General features: G+C 39.8%; 1 protein-coding gene across 3 annotated transcripts; it reads left to right on the forward strand.

The window, feature by feature from the left end:
- Nucleotides 1–593: 593 nt before the first annotated feature.
- Nucleotides 594–13,282, forward strand: ddhd2 (DDHD domain containing 2). 3 transcript variants are annotated; one of them, XM_026343692.1, is made up of 19 exons: nt 594–698; nt 1,295–1,493; nt 3,179–3,371; nt 5,075–5,268; nt 5,396–5,485; nt 5,627–5,747; nt 5,861–5,950; nt 6,023–6,164; nt 6,267–6,475; nt 6,579–6,634; nt 6,733–6,852; nt 6,967–7,062; nt 7,533–7,715; nt 8,342–8,497; nt 8,778–8,880; nt 8,973–9,134; nt 9,344–9,448; nt 10,588–10,756; nt 10,869–13,282. In XM_026343692.1, the coding sequence occupies exons 2-19, from the start codon at nt 1,374–1,376 to the stop codon at nt 10,948–10,950; spliced, it is 2,391 nt and encodes a 796-aa protein (XP_026199477.1). In that variant the 5' UTR covers nt 594–698; nt 1,295–1,373; the 3' UTR covers nt 10,951–13,282. The 3 variants fall into 3 exon arrangements, with proteins under 3 accessions (XP_026199477.1, XP_026199476.1, XP_026199478.1); XM_026343691.1 differs by having other exon boundaries at nt 1,320–1,493; XM_026343693.1 differs by lacking the exon at nt 9,344–9,448 and having other exon boundaries at nt 1,320–1,493.
- Nucleotides 13,283–17,705: the final 4,423 nt, after the last annotated feature.

The raw sequence follows: 17,705 nt of genomic DNA on the forward strand, positions 1-17,705 counted from the left end.
CCACTTGTTTCATAATCCAGTTGTCATAGGGTGAAGAAATGGTTTGAGAGGTGATGGTGAAAGAGAGAACCAATGATCCATGCATGATTTTAAAGCATAGGCACAAGATAAAACATAAAAAGTATCCCCTGAGCCAAATTTAATAGAAAATCCCTCACCAAACATGTTTGAATGCCCCACTCAGTCATCCTACAGACTCTTTTTAACACCCATCCTAGTAATCATAACAGTATGTCATTGGATGTACTTGTATCAAGTAAATATATGATTACCTTATTGAATCTTAAAAAGTGTTGTAATCAAACTCTGTCACAGGTCAGTGACGTCAGCCTGGTGATGTTGTGGCGTTTGTGTTGCCTTAAGTGCTTCTCGTAAATTAGATTTTTATGCATAGAGTTCCGTTTTTTTTACCCATATTCATGTTTCAGGAGGCTGTTTGATTCAGAGTTCAGTCGGATAACGATTAATTAATTTAACGCATAATGATATATAAATATTATATAGTCTACACCTTAATTTGGGCGTTGTTGTGGCCGTCGGTGAAGATTTGTGCAGTAATCGTCTTATTTCCCAGGACACCCTAACTAGGCAGAGTTTGACAGGAGGCAGTGCTTAGCTAACTGTGCTAGATAGAGCACGATACGTTAGCGTAAATAACGAATACAGAAACACTACACAAGCTATATGTGAAGCTGCCGGTAAGTTCACTTCAATAACTATCCGTTCCTAGTGTCGTACTGTCCAAAACACCATCAGGATGTAGAAACAGATAAGTTAACACTGGTGCCCTACTGTTCAGCCATCAGCTAACGTTAGCATGAACCTCTACCAATATTAACCTTTTTCTCTGTTGAACTAGAATTAGTTTTTTTGCTTTCTTTAAAATACACCGATAACCTGGTGATTGGCCTGTCGACATTAGTTAATATTATTGAAAATAACGTAAATGTCAACTAAGTAATACATTAACAGTGTGATTGAACGGTTAGCTAGCTTTCATATTAACGGACTGTTTACTGTTTACATTTGGCAGGACACAGCGCTAACGCTATGCTAACGTTTCCGACCAGCGGCTGATAACGAGATAGCTGCCTGTGGTTTCTCAGAGATGGGATTAGTAACTGAAGTTAGTTAACGTTAAGATGCTAATGAGGAGTTAGCTAACCTGATCTTTCTTGAAATCTCATTACATACTATGCTCGGATACAAGTATAGTAAATGTCAACAGCAGTTTGGTTAGGATTACTTCAACAGGTATCACTCGTTTGATGTGGTATAACCTGATATGCAGTAGTTGTGGTGTTGTGATTGTCTTTCAGCCCCCTGTTTGCTCTCATCTCAAGAGCTGAGGGTTGGGATCAAGTCTTGGGCTAATGTCATTCACTCCCGGTGAAGAGGGGGGTCTTTCTCAGGCTGCCCCAGACGTCAACACTCAAGACCTGTTTGACTGTCCCACTCAGACTGTGACAGCTGGGAATACACCTGAGGATCAGGTGAGGGTGCATGTGTGATTTTGTTTGTCAAAGCCCCTTTTTCCCGTACATACTTTAGACTGAGATGTATTACTCTTTTAACAAAATGAAATAATAACATCTTATAAGAAATACCTTCACAGGTTATGACAATAAGAAAGAAATACCCAACTTCTCAGAGTTTCATTTCACTATCAGTCATATTTCATTGATCTTCTGCAGGGACACTGATGGCTTTTATCATAGTCATGAATTAAAGTACACTTGCAGTGTGTTTCTATTAGCAGTAATAACTGGTGAATTTTGCTTGTTGAGCACAGTCGATAAGTAATAGCAGTGGAATAAATAGACTGAGCAAGGTTGAAAACATACCCTGCAGGAGCTAGCAACCAATGGTTGTTTATATTCTTCCTTTAGAATTGCACAGAGAAACAATGCAAGCAGCAGATAAGGAGAAATGCTGTTTGGCTGTAGTGATAGTGAGGACAGTAGCAGAAAGTGAAATGTTTGACAAAACGCTCTCTGATTTACAACTCTGTCAGCTGCTGTTGTTAGCCCAATAGCAATGCTAGCTCCTGCAGGGTATGTTTTCAACCTTGCTCAGTCTATTTATTCCACTGCTATTACTTATCGACTGTGCTCAACAAGCAAAATTCACCAGTTATTACTGCTAATAGAAACACACTGCAAGTGTACTTTAAGTCATGACTATGATAAAAGCCATCAGTGTCCCTGCAGAAGATCAATGAAATATGACTGATAGTGAAATGAAACTCTGAGAATGAGAGGTCAGTCTCATCTCTTCTCTTAAACCAGCTGGACATAAGAGAATCTTGTGATTTTACAGATCAAAGTTCAGTCAGATTAAACTCTGCACTAAATGAAGAAAGCAGGTCAGTTCATGACCAGAAGTGAATATGTCTCACCCTGTGTCACATAGACTTGAAATAGGAAGCATATTATGGTCTGACTGCACCTTAAGACGTTTAAGTAGGCAATGACAATTTGATCAAAGTAGCCTTTCAATACAACAAGCCGTGACAGCTTGCACAAAAAAGGTGTAACTTAGAAACAGTAGTCTTTAATTGCGAGAGTGGTAAGAAGTTCACACAGAGGGAGGTATCACCTGCAAGAAGATCAACATTTTACTCATAGGAAGGGTGTGCCATTCAAATACCAGTTTGTTCTCCGTCTTGCTCATTAAAATGAAAATGCTGATCTTTAATGTGGGTGTTTTTTAGTGTGTCAAGTAGTGACAGGCTCTCTTTCAATACACCAAAAAAGGAGCAGTAAACTACCAAATGTTTTACTGACATCATTGCTTGCTGAACAGTATTCTGTTGAAATAGGTTGTTTACAAGCAGTGTCAGTCATATAGAGACAAAGACAAGAGACAGTTTGTGGAGAAAGAAAGAATAAAGCAGAGCTTTGTGTGTCTGGTCAACAGGAGACCTGATCTCTTCCTGTTGGACTGCCCTTTGCTTTGCCTGATGGTCTCAGGTTCCTTGATAGGAGCTTAATAGAAGCGCACAGACTTAGCTCAGACTTCTATATTTGGTTATTCTGGAAATTACAGTGCTGAATACTCAAATGTTCTAAAGAAGGAAAACACTGGAGCCTCCTAATTAGTACCTGAGAAATATTGCTGAGATGAAGAAGCAATGTTGCTTTAACATCTTGACCACACCAGAATAATTTTTCTGCAGGTGTTGTCTGTAGTAGATGAAGCCTCTCCTTCGTCCATGTCCTCCTTTGAGATGCTCGACACGGAGTCTGTACCAGTTCCTTACCAAGAAGTGCAGCCTCACTGGTTCTTCTGTCGACGTGCTGATGACAACACCTCTTGGCTTCCTTTTAGCAGAGAAGACTCAGACAAACTAGAACATGCCTGTATTGCTGGTAAGCTATGCATATGCATTTTGTGGTGTACACATTATTATTAAGTACATAAGTAAGAAAATAGTGAGTGCTGTAAACATTTGTCAGAAAGATAAAATATCACATCACTGGCGTGGTGCCTATTAGGGCACTTGACTTTCCTGACAAGACATGTTCACCATTACTAATAGTTTCACAGCAAGTTGAAGTTCAGTTTCAGGACAGTAGCTGTGAGCTGCATTAGTTTATATCTATAGTACAGTGTTGAAATTCATGTTTACTAAATTAAATTCATTAAGGGTCAGCATGAAAATGGCATGCTGACCCTTGGACCTTGAAAACAAAGGGACTGTCTTTTGCAAATATGTATAAATAATTTTGAATTATGAATATGTTCAAATACATTTGCTGATATTATGAAAGGACTGATACCTCTTAGGTATCATGAAGGTGCACTGCGCCACTGTGTAACTTATCATGGAAGATAACAAAATTAACCTAACAGCATTAGGTTTTGCCCATACTAAAACCAAAGTGTTCAAGATAAGGTAACATTTTACTGATCACCAAGAAGTGTTTTATCTTATAATGTTATAACAGACATTAAGAGAAAGAAAAAACAATAAAGGACTATTCAGAGGAAGAAAAAATATTAAATAATATAGAGAGTTATATCACGGTTGATATAACATATGCAACCTTACAAGTAGTTTATTTGTACAGTCCTATGCTGTAAAATAGTCAAAATCAAAGACACACATGCACAATGCAGTAAACGTTAAATGAAAAAGTCAGGGGCACAATGCACTTTTATCATCGTGAGATACATGTTCTGTCAATAGACCATGTTGCCTAGCGCTCCTCTCAAACAACAGTGAACCGAAAGAAGAACATAAATAATAAAAGAGAGGCTATAGGGGGTTGGGGTGAATTAGGAAATTGTGTGGGGTGTTTCTTCTCTTCTCTATATATGTATGTGATTATTTGAATGGTATATATTGCCTTTTGTACATGTAGCAGGTGGCACAAACAAGCCTCTGAAGTGCTCCCTCTTTGGCAGAATTACTTTTCCATCTGCCACAGGTCACCTTAGAGCAGAGGAGAGCACTACCAGCCTTCATGTCACTGTCACTTCAGACAACTCCAAACAACAGTGTGCATGCTGCCACAAATAATGAAACACTTTCATTAACCTGTTCACGTTAAAGGAATGCAGCTTCCTGAAGACAGAACATCCTCCTCTGTCCTTTCCTGCAGACAGCATCTGTAATGCTTCACAGTCCAGTTTGTTGTACCTGAGTAAATCCAAGTAAAACAATACAAAGTGAGAAGGTTATGTGTGATGCTATACCTTTAACAAATTGGATAACCACATTCATCTCCCACCTAAAGTTAAATATAAAACTGTGAATCATATCAAAATGATTTGAATAATTTGTTTGGCTTCCCATAAATTCTGTATACTAGCTTCATAAAGGAGAACAGTTCTTTTCTTTCCATTAACTTCTGGATGTTGCTATTGCTGGAAAAGACTAAAGTCAGGGTCACTGCAAATGATTGTCTGACATTTGACAGCCTTATTCTAATTACTGTAGCTTTGGACAGCCCCATAAACAATGAGTTCTTGTACTTTTTTTTTCAATGCACACAAAATATTTTAAACACCAGGCAACATGGTCTCTTGGCAGAACTGAAGTACAAATGAGTGTGTGTTTACTTTACAGTAAGAGAAAAGATGGAGGAGATTGTGATAGCTGTGGATGGAGAAAGGTATGATGTACATGTCAAGGAGAGGAAGCGCTATGCTGTGTACTGGGAACAAGCTCCCACTGAAGTTCGCCGCTGTACCTGGTTCTACAAAGGAGATAAAGACACTAGGTTCATGCCTTATCCAGAGGACTTCAGCAGAAGTTTGGAGGTAGGCTGATGCACCATACCTTCCCGCAGCTTCTGATTAATTTCTTCCCTAACACTGGCTGTTCCTCAGTTACTATTTTCATATCTGTTGCAATAATTCCTCCTCCACCCACTCTCTCATTTTTCAGGACGCCTACATGATTGCAGTGACCTTGGATGAATGGAAGAGGAAACTGGAGTTTCCCACTGGAGAGACAGTCATCTTACACAATCCCAAAGTAATGCCTGCTGTTAAGATATCATATATTTATATACAGAATAATTAAACATATGACAACTAAATATTTAATTTTTGTATTGGGTTGATAGTTTTCTTCTCAACAATCCTCCACATTTCCCTTTTCCTGCTCCTCTCTCAGCTGATAATGCAGTATCAGCCAATAGGATTGCAGGATGAGTGGGTGTCCTCTCCCTCAGAGCAGACCCGCCCTCGAACAGTCAAGAGGGGAGTAGACAACATTTCTGTAGAAATCCTTGATGGTATGTGTGTGGATTTTCTAAAAGAGTTATGCTTGATTATACTGTAAGTCAATTACAGAAAGTATTAGTTCCGACTGACACTTCGGGGTCATAACATTTCTGTGTGTTCCCAGGTGAACCAGAAAAGGTGGACCACCTTGTCTTTATGGTGCATGGCATCGGTCCTGCTTGTGATTTACGCTTCAGATCCATTATACAGTGTGGTAAGTATTTGTGTGTGTATATGTACACTGCATGGAGTGTATGTATTCATGACTTCTTGTCTTCCTCTCTAGTAAATGACTTCAGGAGTGCTTCCCTGTCCCTCCTGGCCTCTCATTATAAGCGTGCTCAGCAGGATGGGCAGGTTGGCAGAGTGGAGTTCCTCCCAGTCAACTGGCACAGTGCTCTACATGGGGATGCCACTGGTGTGGATGAGTAAGTACAGAGTGTGCAACACTGTTGTACAGAACTACTTATATCAATGTTATGTGCACTGTTCAACTTTGGCTATTGCCTTTCTCCGTCCCCACTTTCCAGGGACATCCAGAGGATCACTCTTCCCAGTATCAGCAGGCTGAGACATTTCACAAATGACACTCTGCTGGACCTGTTTTTCTATAACAGCCCCACCTACTGCCAGACCATAGTAGACACAGTGGCCTCAGAGATCAACAGGCTGCACGCCCTCTTTAAACAGAGACACCCAGAATTCAGCGGGGCAGTTTCAGTAGTAGGGCATAGCTTGGGTTAGAAATGCACAAATAAAGAAACATACTGTACATGCAATCATAAAAAATGGAACATAAAATGTGAAGTTTATATTCTTTTGTTTTGTTTCTCTTTCCTCAGGTTCACTCATCCTGTTTGATCTGCTGACCAATCAGAGGACTGGATCAGAGGCCAGAGTATGATAACATTCACAGTCAAGGATAACATCAGCATACTGATATAGAGACAAATAAAAATAAAGCATTTTCCCATTCTGTCCCTTCCTGTGTTTAAGGTGCTTTCTGGTGAGTCTGGTCATCTGAACTGTGAAACACTGGAGCAGGCTCTGACCAGACTGGGCCTACAGCAATACCTGGATACACTACAGGCAGAAAACCTTGACCTGGAATCATTGGTAACACACATAAGCGTGAACAAATACAATGGAAATATAAATTCAAATGTAATTCAGCTCTAAACTTGTTCAAACTTGTTTTTTTTCTTTTTTTTTCTTCTCTTGTTCTTTTAGGTTCTTTGTCATGACAGCGATCTCAAAGATTTAGGAATTCCTCTTGGACCCCGAAAGAAGATCCTGAACTATATCAAGAGAAAGTGGCTTCCAGAGGTGTGACACACATAAAAGATGTCCTGTGATGCTTTTGTCTGTTTTCTTTAAATAATTCTATACTTTATGGTCAGGCCTGTTCAAGTAGCTTTCAGGCCAATTTAAAATTAATATTTGATGACTATCTCAAATGAAAACATCAATATGCCTTCTGTGCAAATATAAGAAACATGCCAGTAGAATTGCAGAAAAGAAATTTGCATCGAGTATATTAATTAATGCTATTCTCTTTTTATATGTTTGAACAAACATTGATGTGGACGATGTCAGGCATGGTGGTGCTTTTAAGTGTTTTTTGTTTTTTTTAATTAAGATAACTTCTAAGATAACTAACAGCAGTTTCTGACTGGGTGCCCTCTTCTTTTCCAAAAATATCTACAATTTAGATTTATATAAATATATATATATATATATATATATATATATATATATAATTTTAAAACTTTTTTTGTATTTCCCTGTCTAAATAGGATTGTAAAACAGGGGCAGTGCATCTGGTACCTGGTTTGCAACTTCCTCCTCAAGATACCTTGACCAGTGATCATGATGGTAACCAGTGCTCAGGATCAACAACACAACAGTCCCAGTTCCACAGGGCACAGTCTGTCACCAGCGCTGTAGACTATGAATACTTTGACGTGGGCATCGGACAGGTACCGCACATGCACACAGATACATTTAGGTTGTTTGCTTGGTGGTACCATTAGCTGAAGGCTTTAATGCATCACCTTCCTGCTTTTCTCCTCCCCCCGCTTGCCTGGACAGACCAATGGAAGCATAGCCAAGGGACAGGTGTGTCTCACATGGTGTCCCCATGCTCTCAGGCTTTGCCCTTAGCTCTGTTTGACCTCACTGTGCCTGGAGTTTCTTTTCACATTGAGTCCAGTCTGGCGACAAACTCAAGGCGACAAATTTAGTATGCGCCATAGAGTTTCTGTGGCTAAGTCACATTGTGCTGTGATTGAGGCAAAAATGTTTGTCACCACTGAGTTGTACAACCAAATATCACACTCTGTGTTTGTGCTCATTCAGGGCTGCTTGTGTGGTCAGCTCACTGGTCTCCTCCTTAGTTTCTCTCGTCTCATTGGTTGTGTTAATGCCATGAATGCTTGTGTCAAGGTTTTGAAACATCACTGTGCAGGAGATAATTATTCACATACAGCATTCATTTGTCTCAGTGGATGTGTATATGTCTTTTTATAACAAAAACTTCATTTACATCACAACATGCAATAAATTTAATAGAGAACATTTTTCCTACCCTACCGTCTCTACTCAGGTATCCATTGATTACCCACAGCTGGCATTCCACCCTCAGACATTTTTTGCGTTTGGCTCTCCCATTGGAATGTTCCTGACCGTTCGTGGGCTTAAACGCATTGATCCAAACTACAGCTTCCCAACCTGCAAGAGCTTTTACAACATCTACCACCCAGTGAGTAATTACAGTATTACACTACAGTAATTACAACTTTTCCTATCTGATATCCAAATAAGGAGGCATGGAAAGAACAATTGTAAATAATTCCAATGTTGTGATCCCAACATCAGTCATAAATTAGCCCCACTTTTTGCATCTGAGATTATACTAATCTAACCTGTGTCATGAAAGTGAAAGTTGCTGTAAACACAGCACTTATTGTAATTGATCATCTTTTACACTGAAATAATCTATTCAAAGTCATTCTCATCTCTTCTCTTTTATTGCTCTGTAGTATGACCCTGTGGCCTATCGCATAGAGCCCATGATTGTCTCAGAGGTGGAACTGGAACCCATGCTAATCCCTCACCATAAAGGCCGTAAGAGGATGCACCTGGGTATGACTGTTTGTCTTTCCTTGTCTATGGTGAACAATATTGCGGTATTAGCTTTTGTTAAATGATATTCATTATTTCTCTTTGTCTCAAAGAACTAAAGGACAGCTTGACCCGTATGAGCATGGATTTGAAGAACAATGTACTAGGATCATTACGGACAGCATGGCAGTCTTTTGCCAGACTACCTGTTACTGCACTGCCACCAGTGGTGGAAAGCGAAACTACAACAGAGAGAAACCTTCAAGAGACACAAGGTAAGAAAAGCTTCTGTATATTTCTTTGCCTTTGTGTATTTGTGGGTTTTTTGAGACTGTATGAGTGTGCCCAAAAGTATGTTTAACCCTGTCTCCTCACACTCCTCTTACCCCTCTCTGCATGTTGCTACACTCTCTTCCCCTCTTCTGCACTACCTGGTGGTTGCTTCTACTTTCCTCACCCTTTACCACTTTACCTTGAACCTCAGCCTCAGCGGCAGTCACTGCTTCTGCTAAGAGGGAAGAGAAAAGTGCTGATTTTTGGACTAAAATACTGGAGTGGCCCAAGGCCCTTCATAAACATTACTTCGAAGGTAAGCCAGGATAGTCGCATGGCAAAAATAAATGCAAAAAAAAAAAACAAGTTCATGAACTCTTTCTGGCTTATTGCCAACCATGTCATGATCTGGTAGAAGATCACATAGTTTTCTAGGACTCTCCCACTCCCAATGAAAGCCTATGCTTAGAGTGTCTCTTAAACAGGCTGTTGAAAAATTCACACAAAGTACTACTCCCTACTATCCATAGGAATAGATACGATATAACCTGGTTTACTTTGGCACATTAGCTGCTTTACCAAGTGCAAATGTTATGTAATGTATGTCATTATTGCTGCAGGCTCTGACTGCTCCTCTGCTCCTCCGTCTCTCATGCCTGAGTGCTCTATATAATCTTCACTCCAAAGTTTAATTTGCAGACACCCCCTTCAGGCCTATCTCTCCCTCTCCTGCAGTAATTTCTGACTGAATTCTTTGACTGCTTCAACAGCTGTCAACAACAGAAACCCTTGACTCAGTGCCCCACGTCTGACTCTTGTATGAGCTGAACAACTGACACTAGTGGTCTAGTAGTGATCACTGTTGTGTAATTGGCTGGAACCTTACCAGCAAGTAACATTATTCATCAGCAGCAGGCACCACAGGGTACCTTACAGTAGGGTACAGTAGCTACATGCATGTACATGTCCTGCCCTTTCGAACACCACCTCGAGTGCATAATCTGTCAGTTCAATAAACAGCTCAAAAGGAATGCAGCCGCTGTCAGAACTGTTAATTTAACAGATGCCTTAATCCGCGGGCTCATTTTCATTTATAGCCCTTAAAACATCCATGTGTTTGCCTTACCTTCCTGTGTAGTGCTGCAAGATCTCACAATGTGACTCTTTATGGTGTAGTACAGTCTAAGAGTAGCTTTACTACTGAGTTTCATAATTATAATCATAATGGGTTAGTGTGCCTTTGTCTCTTCAGAAATTTAAAATGTATGACAATGTAGCAGCCGGGAATTTAGAGTTTGTGAGCAATTATTTAGGTATAGAATTTTGTTAGATCTGATTTGAGCAGACAATAACCACTTCAAATAAGTAGAGGATCTTTTTTTCTTGTCCTTCATCTAGTTTAACTAAAACTATCAGTCTAATTTTAACTGCTGCTTCACTTATATGTATCGGCAGGTGTGTGTGTAGACACGGAGAACTCCATAGCAGCAGACCAGACAGAACAGCCAGAAGTGAAAGTGGGGATGTTGAATGGAGGACGAAGGATTGACTACGTACTTCAAGAAAAACCTATTGAGAGTTTCAATGAGTACCTGTTTGCCATCCAGTCTCATCTGTGTTACTGGTGAGTCATGTGTATGTGTACACAGGAGGATTTCACAATTTATGTGATTTTATTTTCTTCAAATAAATGATTTCTCCCCCTCTCTTACGCTCTGTCTTCGTCTGCCTGTTAGGGAATCTGAGGATACAGCTCTCCTGCTGCTGAAGGAGATCTACGACAAGCTGGGCGTGGCTTTTGAACAGCCACAACAGTAATATATGTTTTCTGAATGTAGACTAGACCAGAATGCCTTACTGTCTGGATGTTACCTGACAGCTCTTCCCCCTCCTCCTCCTACAGTGGAGACAGTGTTTGGCTGTAGTCTGGTGATTTTGGTTCAGATTAATTTGTGAAAATGGTGACTGCTCAGCCTCACATAAACACCTACTGCAGGGCTGGGTTTGTTGTCTGATCCATGCTCAGACTTTTGTTAAGTTATTGTTTATCTTACTCTACTTTGCACTTTCACTTACCAGCAGTTGTATATGTGTCATGCTTACAACTGCACCTGAATAATAATGAAAAACACATTATTATTAAAACCAGAAGACACAAAGCACTTGTTGAAGTATAGTTCTATGATTCAGTGTAGTTTACAAAAAAAATATATATATACATAGATATTATATCCCTGAATATAATTAAATTAAATTTGATTATTATTATTACTAATGTTCAGCCTTTAAAAATCTGAACTATTATTACAAATGATTCTAATTCCTAATTGTGTTCAACAATATGTCTGTGTCTGACATTTTAAACTTGAAGGTCTCTTGACCAAGGAAGCTGTCACATAGCGTAACATTAGACCTTCCTTTTACAAATAACAAGGTCAGGTGGTCTCAGTTGGTTAACCATCAGATGTTTAGTTTTTGTTTAGGCAAAAACGGATGTTGATATTTTGTTTGTTACATACATATTTTTTGTTTCTGATGGCTGTATTCTCTCTGCCAGCATCAAGGCCACTTGAAACCCAAAGCTGCTACTCCTACGTTTGTGCAATGTAACAATAATGTCAGTGGCACTCCTTTTTCATTTCATGTGCTATATTGATTACAAAGTGAAGTAGATTTTGCTTTCTAATCACGTTTATTTGATTAAAAATTGACAGTATATTTTCATTATAGCTACGCGTGTCTAAGAGAAGTAATCCTAATGAAGTGTGCTATGCCAGAAATGAAGGTGAAAGGATAAGCTGGGTGTCTCTTCACGGTGTGTTTGTATGTACCGTAAGTGTGTGTGCAGATTATGTATTTTGTAGCAGTGTGCTAACTGTAAGCCACAAAGGCCAGTTTCACCCCCTTTTCTCCACATTTGTGCCATTCCTCCTTTACCAATCTCTTCTTTATGTTCTTTAACTCCATAACAGCAATGTATCCTTTAGTGTAAAAATATGGTAAATTCCAAGACACACACCTTAACTACACAGCTCTAACATCTGCTAAGGGCCATAGTTCTCCTCATCTGTTTATTTGTACTGTGGTTTTGTAAAAATCACCATTTTGATCTTTACTGCATGTACTTCTTTTTTATGTGCAGCAGAGTTTCTCAACATTTTCTGGTCCCTCCCCAATTTTTGTTTTGGACCCAACACTAAAAGAGTTGTCACATTAAATTAAATTCATATAATTTCAAAGAGCATGGCATGTTGATAATATAGTATGTGTGTATTCCAAATTGAATTATTTTATTTTATGTAAAATATGCAATAAATGTTGAGTTACAGTGGTGCTTCAAAGGCAAATATCTGTGCTTCTGTGTAAAATGTCCTGGATACTAGATAAAGGAAACCCAATTACACATATTATGGGAAATTATCCAGTATTAAATATCTGTGTGTGGTAAAGTTGTGAGAATGCGTTCCCTGCCTATTGCCTTGATTTTAGCCCATTCCCTTTTACAGCTTCAACTCAGGGATGGTATGTGACTTCTTTGCGTGAACTGCCTGCTTTCAGGTTCTTCCATTAGGGTCAGAAATTAAAATTTCTTCTGCTTTAACCATTTGATTCACTTTGCGTTGAGTTGTGATATATTTACATTTTCCAGTGAATTTACTTGTCATCTGTTCTGGACCAGGACGGCTTGCCATACCATAAATACATAATTCTTTTATGCAAAATTAGGAAAAAGACAACTTTGAGGCACCACTGTATCAGTTATAAAATTCCCAAACCTACATCTGCATATTAGGCAACATGGGGTCCAATTTGCAAAGTTTAGAAACTATCTTAGAGTGATTATACTCTGTAAATGACTCATGCACTATTGGGGCATCACAGCACCACCACCAAAGCTCTGGAAGAAATGTATACATGTCTCTGAAATGCACTGAACTCTAAATAATCTTGTTGGAGCATTTTCCTTGAACCTCACTATTTTCTTTGCTTCTAGACATTTAAGTGTCTAAACATTAAAAACAGAACTAGACCTACTGTTCTGACATTTGATAATAATGTGTTGATATATACCAAAAACAAATGTTCTCCTTTTTGAATATGTACCCTATGGTTACATGTTGTGTGTGCCATAATAAAATATTAGGCTACATGTCATGTTGTGTTCAATAAAACAGGCTTATTCTAGATTTGAAAAAGATTAAAATAGCATGCAACCTTTTAAAATCACATGCTCTAGTTAATGTGAAATATTTATGATGCAGTAATTCATATTTATTTTGAACATGCTCTCAATTCAATCAACCTGAGGGGAAAAAATTACACATTTATCAAGTGACCTGCTCATACTTACAAGTGTCAAAGTAAATTTTAACAACATCTCACAAGCAAGTGTGTGATGATGACATGGCAGAAAGAAGGAAACATTCAAAAAGACATAGTTACAACCTGCATGTGTTCATCCCATAAAGAAAACGATCAGTGGTATTTTATTTTGCTATCTGTCTTTGAGAAGAATTACCACGGGAATTTACAATCTAGGGCATTTTATGTTTGATAAATAGATGTATTTTTTTCTTGCAGTTTTTTTTTTCTTGCAGTTTAATAAATACAATCGTAGTTTTTAAGTTAACATCTTACTGTTTACGATGGCATCACTGACGCATGCGCAATCGCCGGTGAACGCAGCATCGCGCTGCGGGTGAATTCACTAGTAGCAACCTTGAACAACAACCATGAGGCAAGTGTCACACTCCGACATTAATATTTAAACCATTAGTTAACGCTGTTTGCTGTTTTGTTACATTAATACATGTGTTTCTTATTCATGGCTTAACTTAGAAGCTACCAGCTGACCAGCTGCACTGACTGCAGAAAGTTAGTTAGCTATGCTGTGAGTCAGAAATGGGAAACTAATGGACTAAATGCGTTTTTTACGCAGTGCTTGTGCCTTTTGTGTATAAAATGTGGTCAGTGATTCGTTATTTAGGAGCTGCACAGTGAGCCTCATGTGATTCACTTCAGTGGGAGGAAGTTATGCACTAAAGCCTCTCAGTTATTCTCAAAGGCCGGCCTCCCCAGGGCACCACTGCCTGACCCTCCACTACTCTAAGGGGGTTTAGCCAGTCTTCATTTTATCTGAAGACACAGTCTTCATTTTATCTGAAGACACAGTCTTCATTTTATCTAAAGACACAGTCTTCATTTTATCTAAAGACACTAACTGGATGGGACCAGCTTGAAACGGGAGGTAGGATTTCCTTCTTTAAACATTACACGTCTCTGCTGTAGGCATAAATGGACCAAGTCTCATATCCAGGCTTTTTATTCTACTACAATGAACATATTCACATGTTTATTGTAACTTTGTTCAGACACCAGACACGATGAAGCCATTTTTATCTTACTGATGTTGCTGTTTGACTTTCTAGAAAGTGAAAGTATGTGAGCAAACCGCGAGCTCTTACAATGCGTGGATGTGTGTATATTGTCATGCTAAAACTGTGAGACTCTACAGGGGTGGGTTTTGGGTCACAGCAGGTAATGGGAATGTGGCACAACAAGTGGGGCTGTGTTTTATCCCACCAGCTCCCACTCCATCATCTCTCCCTCCCCCAGCATCTCCGATCTGGTATTCAGCTGACTAACAATGGAAGACACTCTTTCTCTCTTGAACAATACTCTCATCCTCCATATACCCCCATGACGGTCTGACACACACACACTTTCCATTCACCCCCTCCAACCCCTTGAACCCTCATCACACACACACAAACACACACACAGAGACACACTCTCCACCTCTGCATCTTCCTCCTTCTAAAGGTTGTGGAAAGCCTAACAAGTAAATGTGATCTCCCTCTGGCGAGTGTGTGTGTGTGTTTGAAAGAGAGAGAGATGATGGAGGGTGAGGAGTAGAGCGAGGACGAGGAGGCGGGACTCTTAGCACAGCCATTCATGTGTGTTCAGCAGTACTCCTGAGCGTTTACACTGTAGAGTCAACAGAGAGCCGAAAGGCTGGTTGGTTAATGAGTCAGTCGTGAGAAGCAGCGCCTCATGAGGCTTTTACACCGAGCCAGGCTGTTTGGAGGAGAAACCTCGTGAACCTCGGGAGGGGAAAAGGACATATAGAGCATCTGGGAATACACCTGAAACAAATACAGACTCTGCTGTTGCCATGGGGGGCTCCCTCAGCCAGCACAGGAAGGGCTCTGTCAGCTCTCCTCGGAAGAAGAGCAGCATGTAAGGAGATATTCTTTATTGTTTCTGTGTGTGTGTGTGTGTGTGTGTGTGTGGAAGTGTGATGAGAATACGTAACTTAGCATAGACAGAGATGCCTTTGGCACTTTGGTGAGATTGTGTCTAGTGTGCATGAACTCAGTGTTTCTTCATCAGTGAGAGAAAGAGGAGCAGGAAACTGGAGGGCAGTGCTGGGACCTTGCCGCTTTCTTCATTTAAAGGACCTAAAACTAGCCAGCACATCAGATGGGACGGCACACAGTCGCTGCTGCTGTGCTAGTTTGAATACTGTTTAGGTATTCAAATCTGAGGAGAACTGGAAGAGTCAGAAAGAGGAGTGGTACAGAAGATGACATTAGCGGAGAGGGTAATGTAATGAGCATGAGCTGAACAGGTCACGCTCCTCAAATTAAAACAGTGTCCCAACCTTCCTTTACTGTAAGTGGTTTGGACATTTAAGCAGCAGGTTTTGTAGTTAGAACAGTAGAAGAGATAATGCAGCTGCTGGCTATTAAATATGCAGCTGTGGCCCTAATTCTAAAATGGTGTTTTAATCATGTGCAGTGCAGCTATTTCTGTCTGAGCAGGTACTGTTCATGTTGCCATTCTTAAAGTACTGTGTGATGTATGAGCCACAGCTGTATGGAGCCCGCCCCTCACTAAAATGTAGGCAGAAGAAATGAAGATGCTGATGTATTTGTCTGTGCTTTAAAGCACTTAACCTCTGTGCTCTCCTCTTTTCCTCTAATCCTTTTGTAACAGAGAGTGAGTCAGAGTCTTTCCACTTTGTCCTCCCAGTGATGCCTTTTATCTCCATTTTTAAAAGCTTCTGTAAGCCCCTTGCAGCAGATCCCTTTCTCTCAACACCCATAATCCATATTCAGCCAGATACAGCCTTAAACATCACAGTGTTCACTCCGCGATTCAAGTCATGGAGAACAGAGGCGGTGCAGCCATGTATTGAAGCAGATGTTGTTTTGGAGATGTAGTGAGTGACACAGGCTGCAGGCTTTAGAGGGGATCTGAGAGCTCAGGGGGACCACCACTGAGACGAAGCCATGTTCAAGCAATGCTCATTGTTATTTTAATGTAAAAAAAAAAAAAATCAACCACAACATCATACTGTAGTCTTCTGCATACATCTGTATTTGTATTGGGGCAGGGTGTTCCCTGTGGGAAAACTGGGAAGCCAAACAGTGTTGTGGGATCACAGCTTTCCGCTTCTGATCTAATTTTAGTTGGCTTAATCATCTATTTTGTCTTAACTGGAGCAGCCTTGGATGGAGAGTGGACTTCCCGTTCTTTCAAATCCCTGAATGTCTAAACAGTGCCTCATTTATCTGATTCTGACCTGCATTTGGAGCTATGTTCTTCTTACTGCAGTGGTATGAATTCAGGACAGTGTGGGCTGGAACACTTTTATCTTTCAAGACATTTTAACATTTTAATTATGTATAATCCGTATAATCCTACACTGAAGACGCTTGCTGTCATGAAAGAGAAACTCGCTGCTGCTGAATAATGTTGAAGTTGATGGCTAAAAAGCTTCACTTGCATTTAACACCACTACTGTGATGTAGATATCTGTATCTGTATTTGAACAGTAGCTCAATAAAAACAATGTAGCTACAGCTACATATGGTGTTGAGGAGTAAATTAAGTCTTGTAAAGCTGAATTTTTAGAGAAAGTGAATGGAAAAATAAGTGAAGTGGTACAACTGGGGGTGTGTCATCTCCTCTGTGCATTCATGTGTGCACAATGTACAGGCACTATTGTATTGTATACTCATGCCCCAGTTGTAGACATTGATAATAGCATCAGCGTCTCTACATGACTCCCCCAGAGTGAGCCCCTCCTATCTATCTCTTGTTTCCTAATTCTTTTTCATATTGTTTTATCATGTCTTTGTCCATTAGGTTATTCTATTGTAGCATAGCGTGAGCGTCTCGGTTCACTCTGTGCTGCCTTTCTGCTTTGACTGCAGCTGATTCTCTTTTGCATTTAATAATACTGAAATATCAGGATTGTAAACGCTGTTCTGCTTCTCAAAAAAATTCAAAAATTATCATAAATGTATACGATCTTTGTTTCCATCTGTGTTGGTCTGCATTTATGTTTGCATTTTATAACACATGTGTGACCTCCTTAAATGGTTGCCATGGTGAAAGTAGAGATCCTGCCAACCCTGTTTAAGCTACCAGACTTGATGTTGAACCTCTTATATATCGTCTTCCCTCTCTTCTGCTCTCAAACATTCTTCCCATAGCATCTCTACTCAACTTCCTGTGTCAGCTGTATTTTTTTTGGCATCAGCAGCTGACAGTGATACTAATCC

This window comes from Anabas testudineus, chromosome 9 (assembly GCF_900324465.2).
Source record: "Anabas testudineus chromosome 9, fAnaTes1.2, whole genome shotgun sequence".
NCBI classification, from domain to species: Eukaryota; Metazoa; Chordata; class Actinopteri; order Anabantiformes; family Anabantidae; genus Anabas; species Anabas testudineus.

What these genes read in the sequence shown, in the direction of transcription:
- ddhd2 (XM_026343692.1), top strand. Translation starts at nt 1,374, where the DNA reads ATGTCATTCACTCCCGGTGAAGAGGGGGGTCTTTCTCAGGCTGCCCCA. An exon ending in AGAGAAAGTGGCTTCCAGAG is followed by an intron (nt 7,063 to 7,532) that starts GTGTGACACACA and finishes CTGTCTAAATAG; the next exon opens with GATTGTAAAACAGGGGCAGT. An exon ending in TTGACGTGGGCATCGGACAG is followed by an intron (nt 7,716 to 8,341) that starts GTACCGCACATG and finishes GTCTCTACTCAG; the next exon opens with GTATCCATTGATTACCCACA.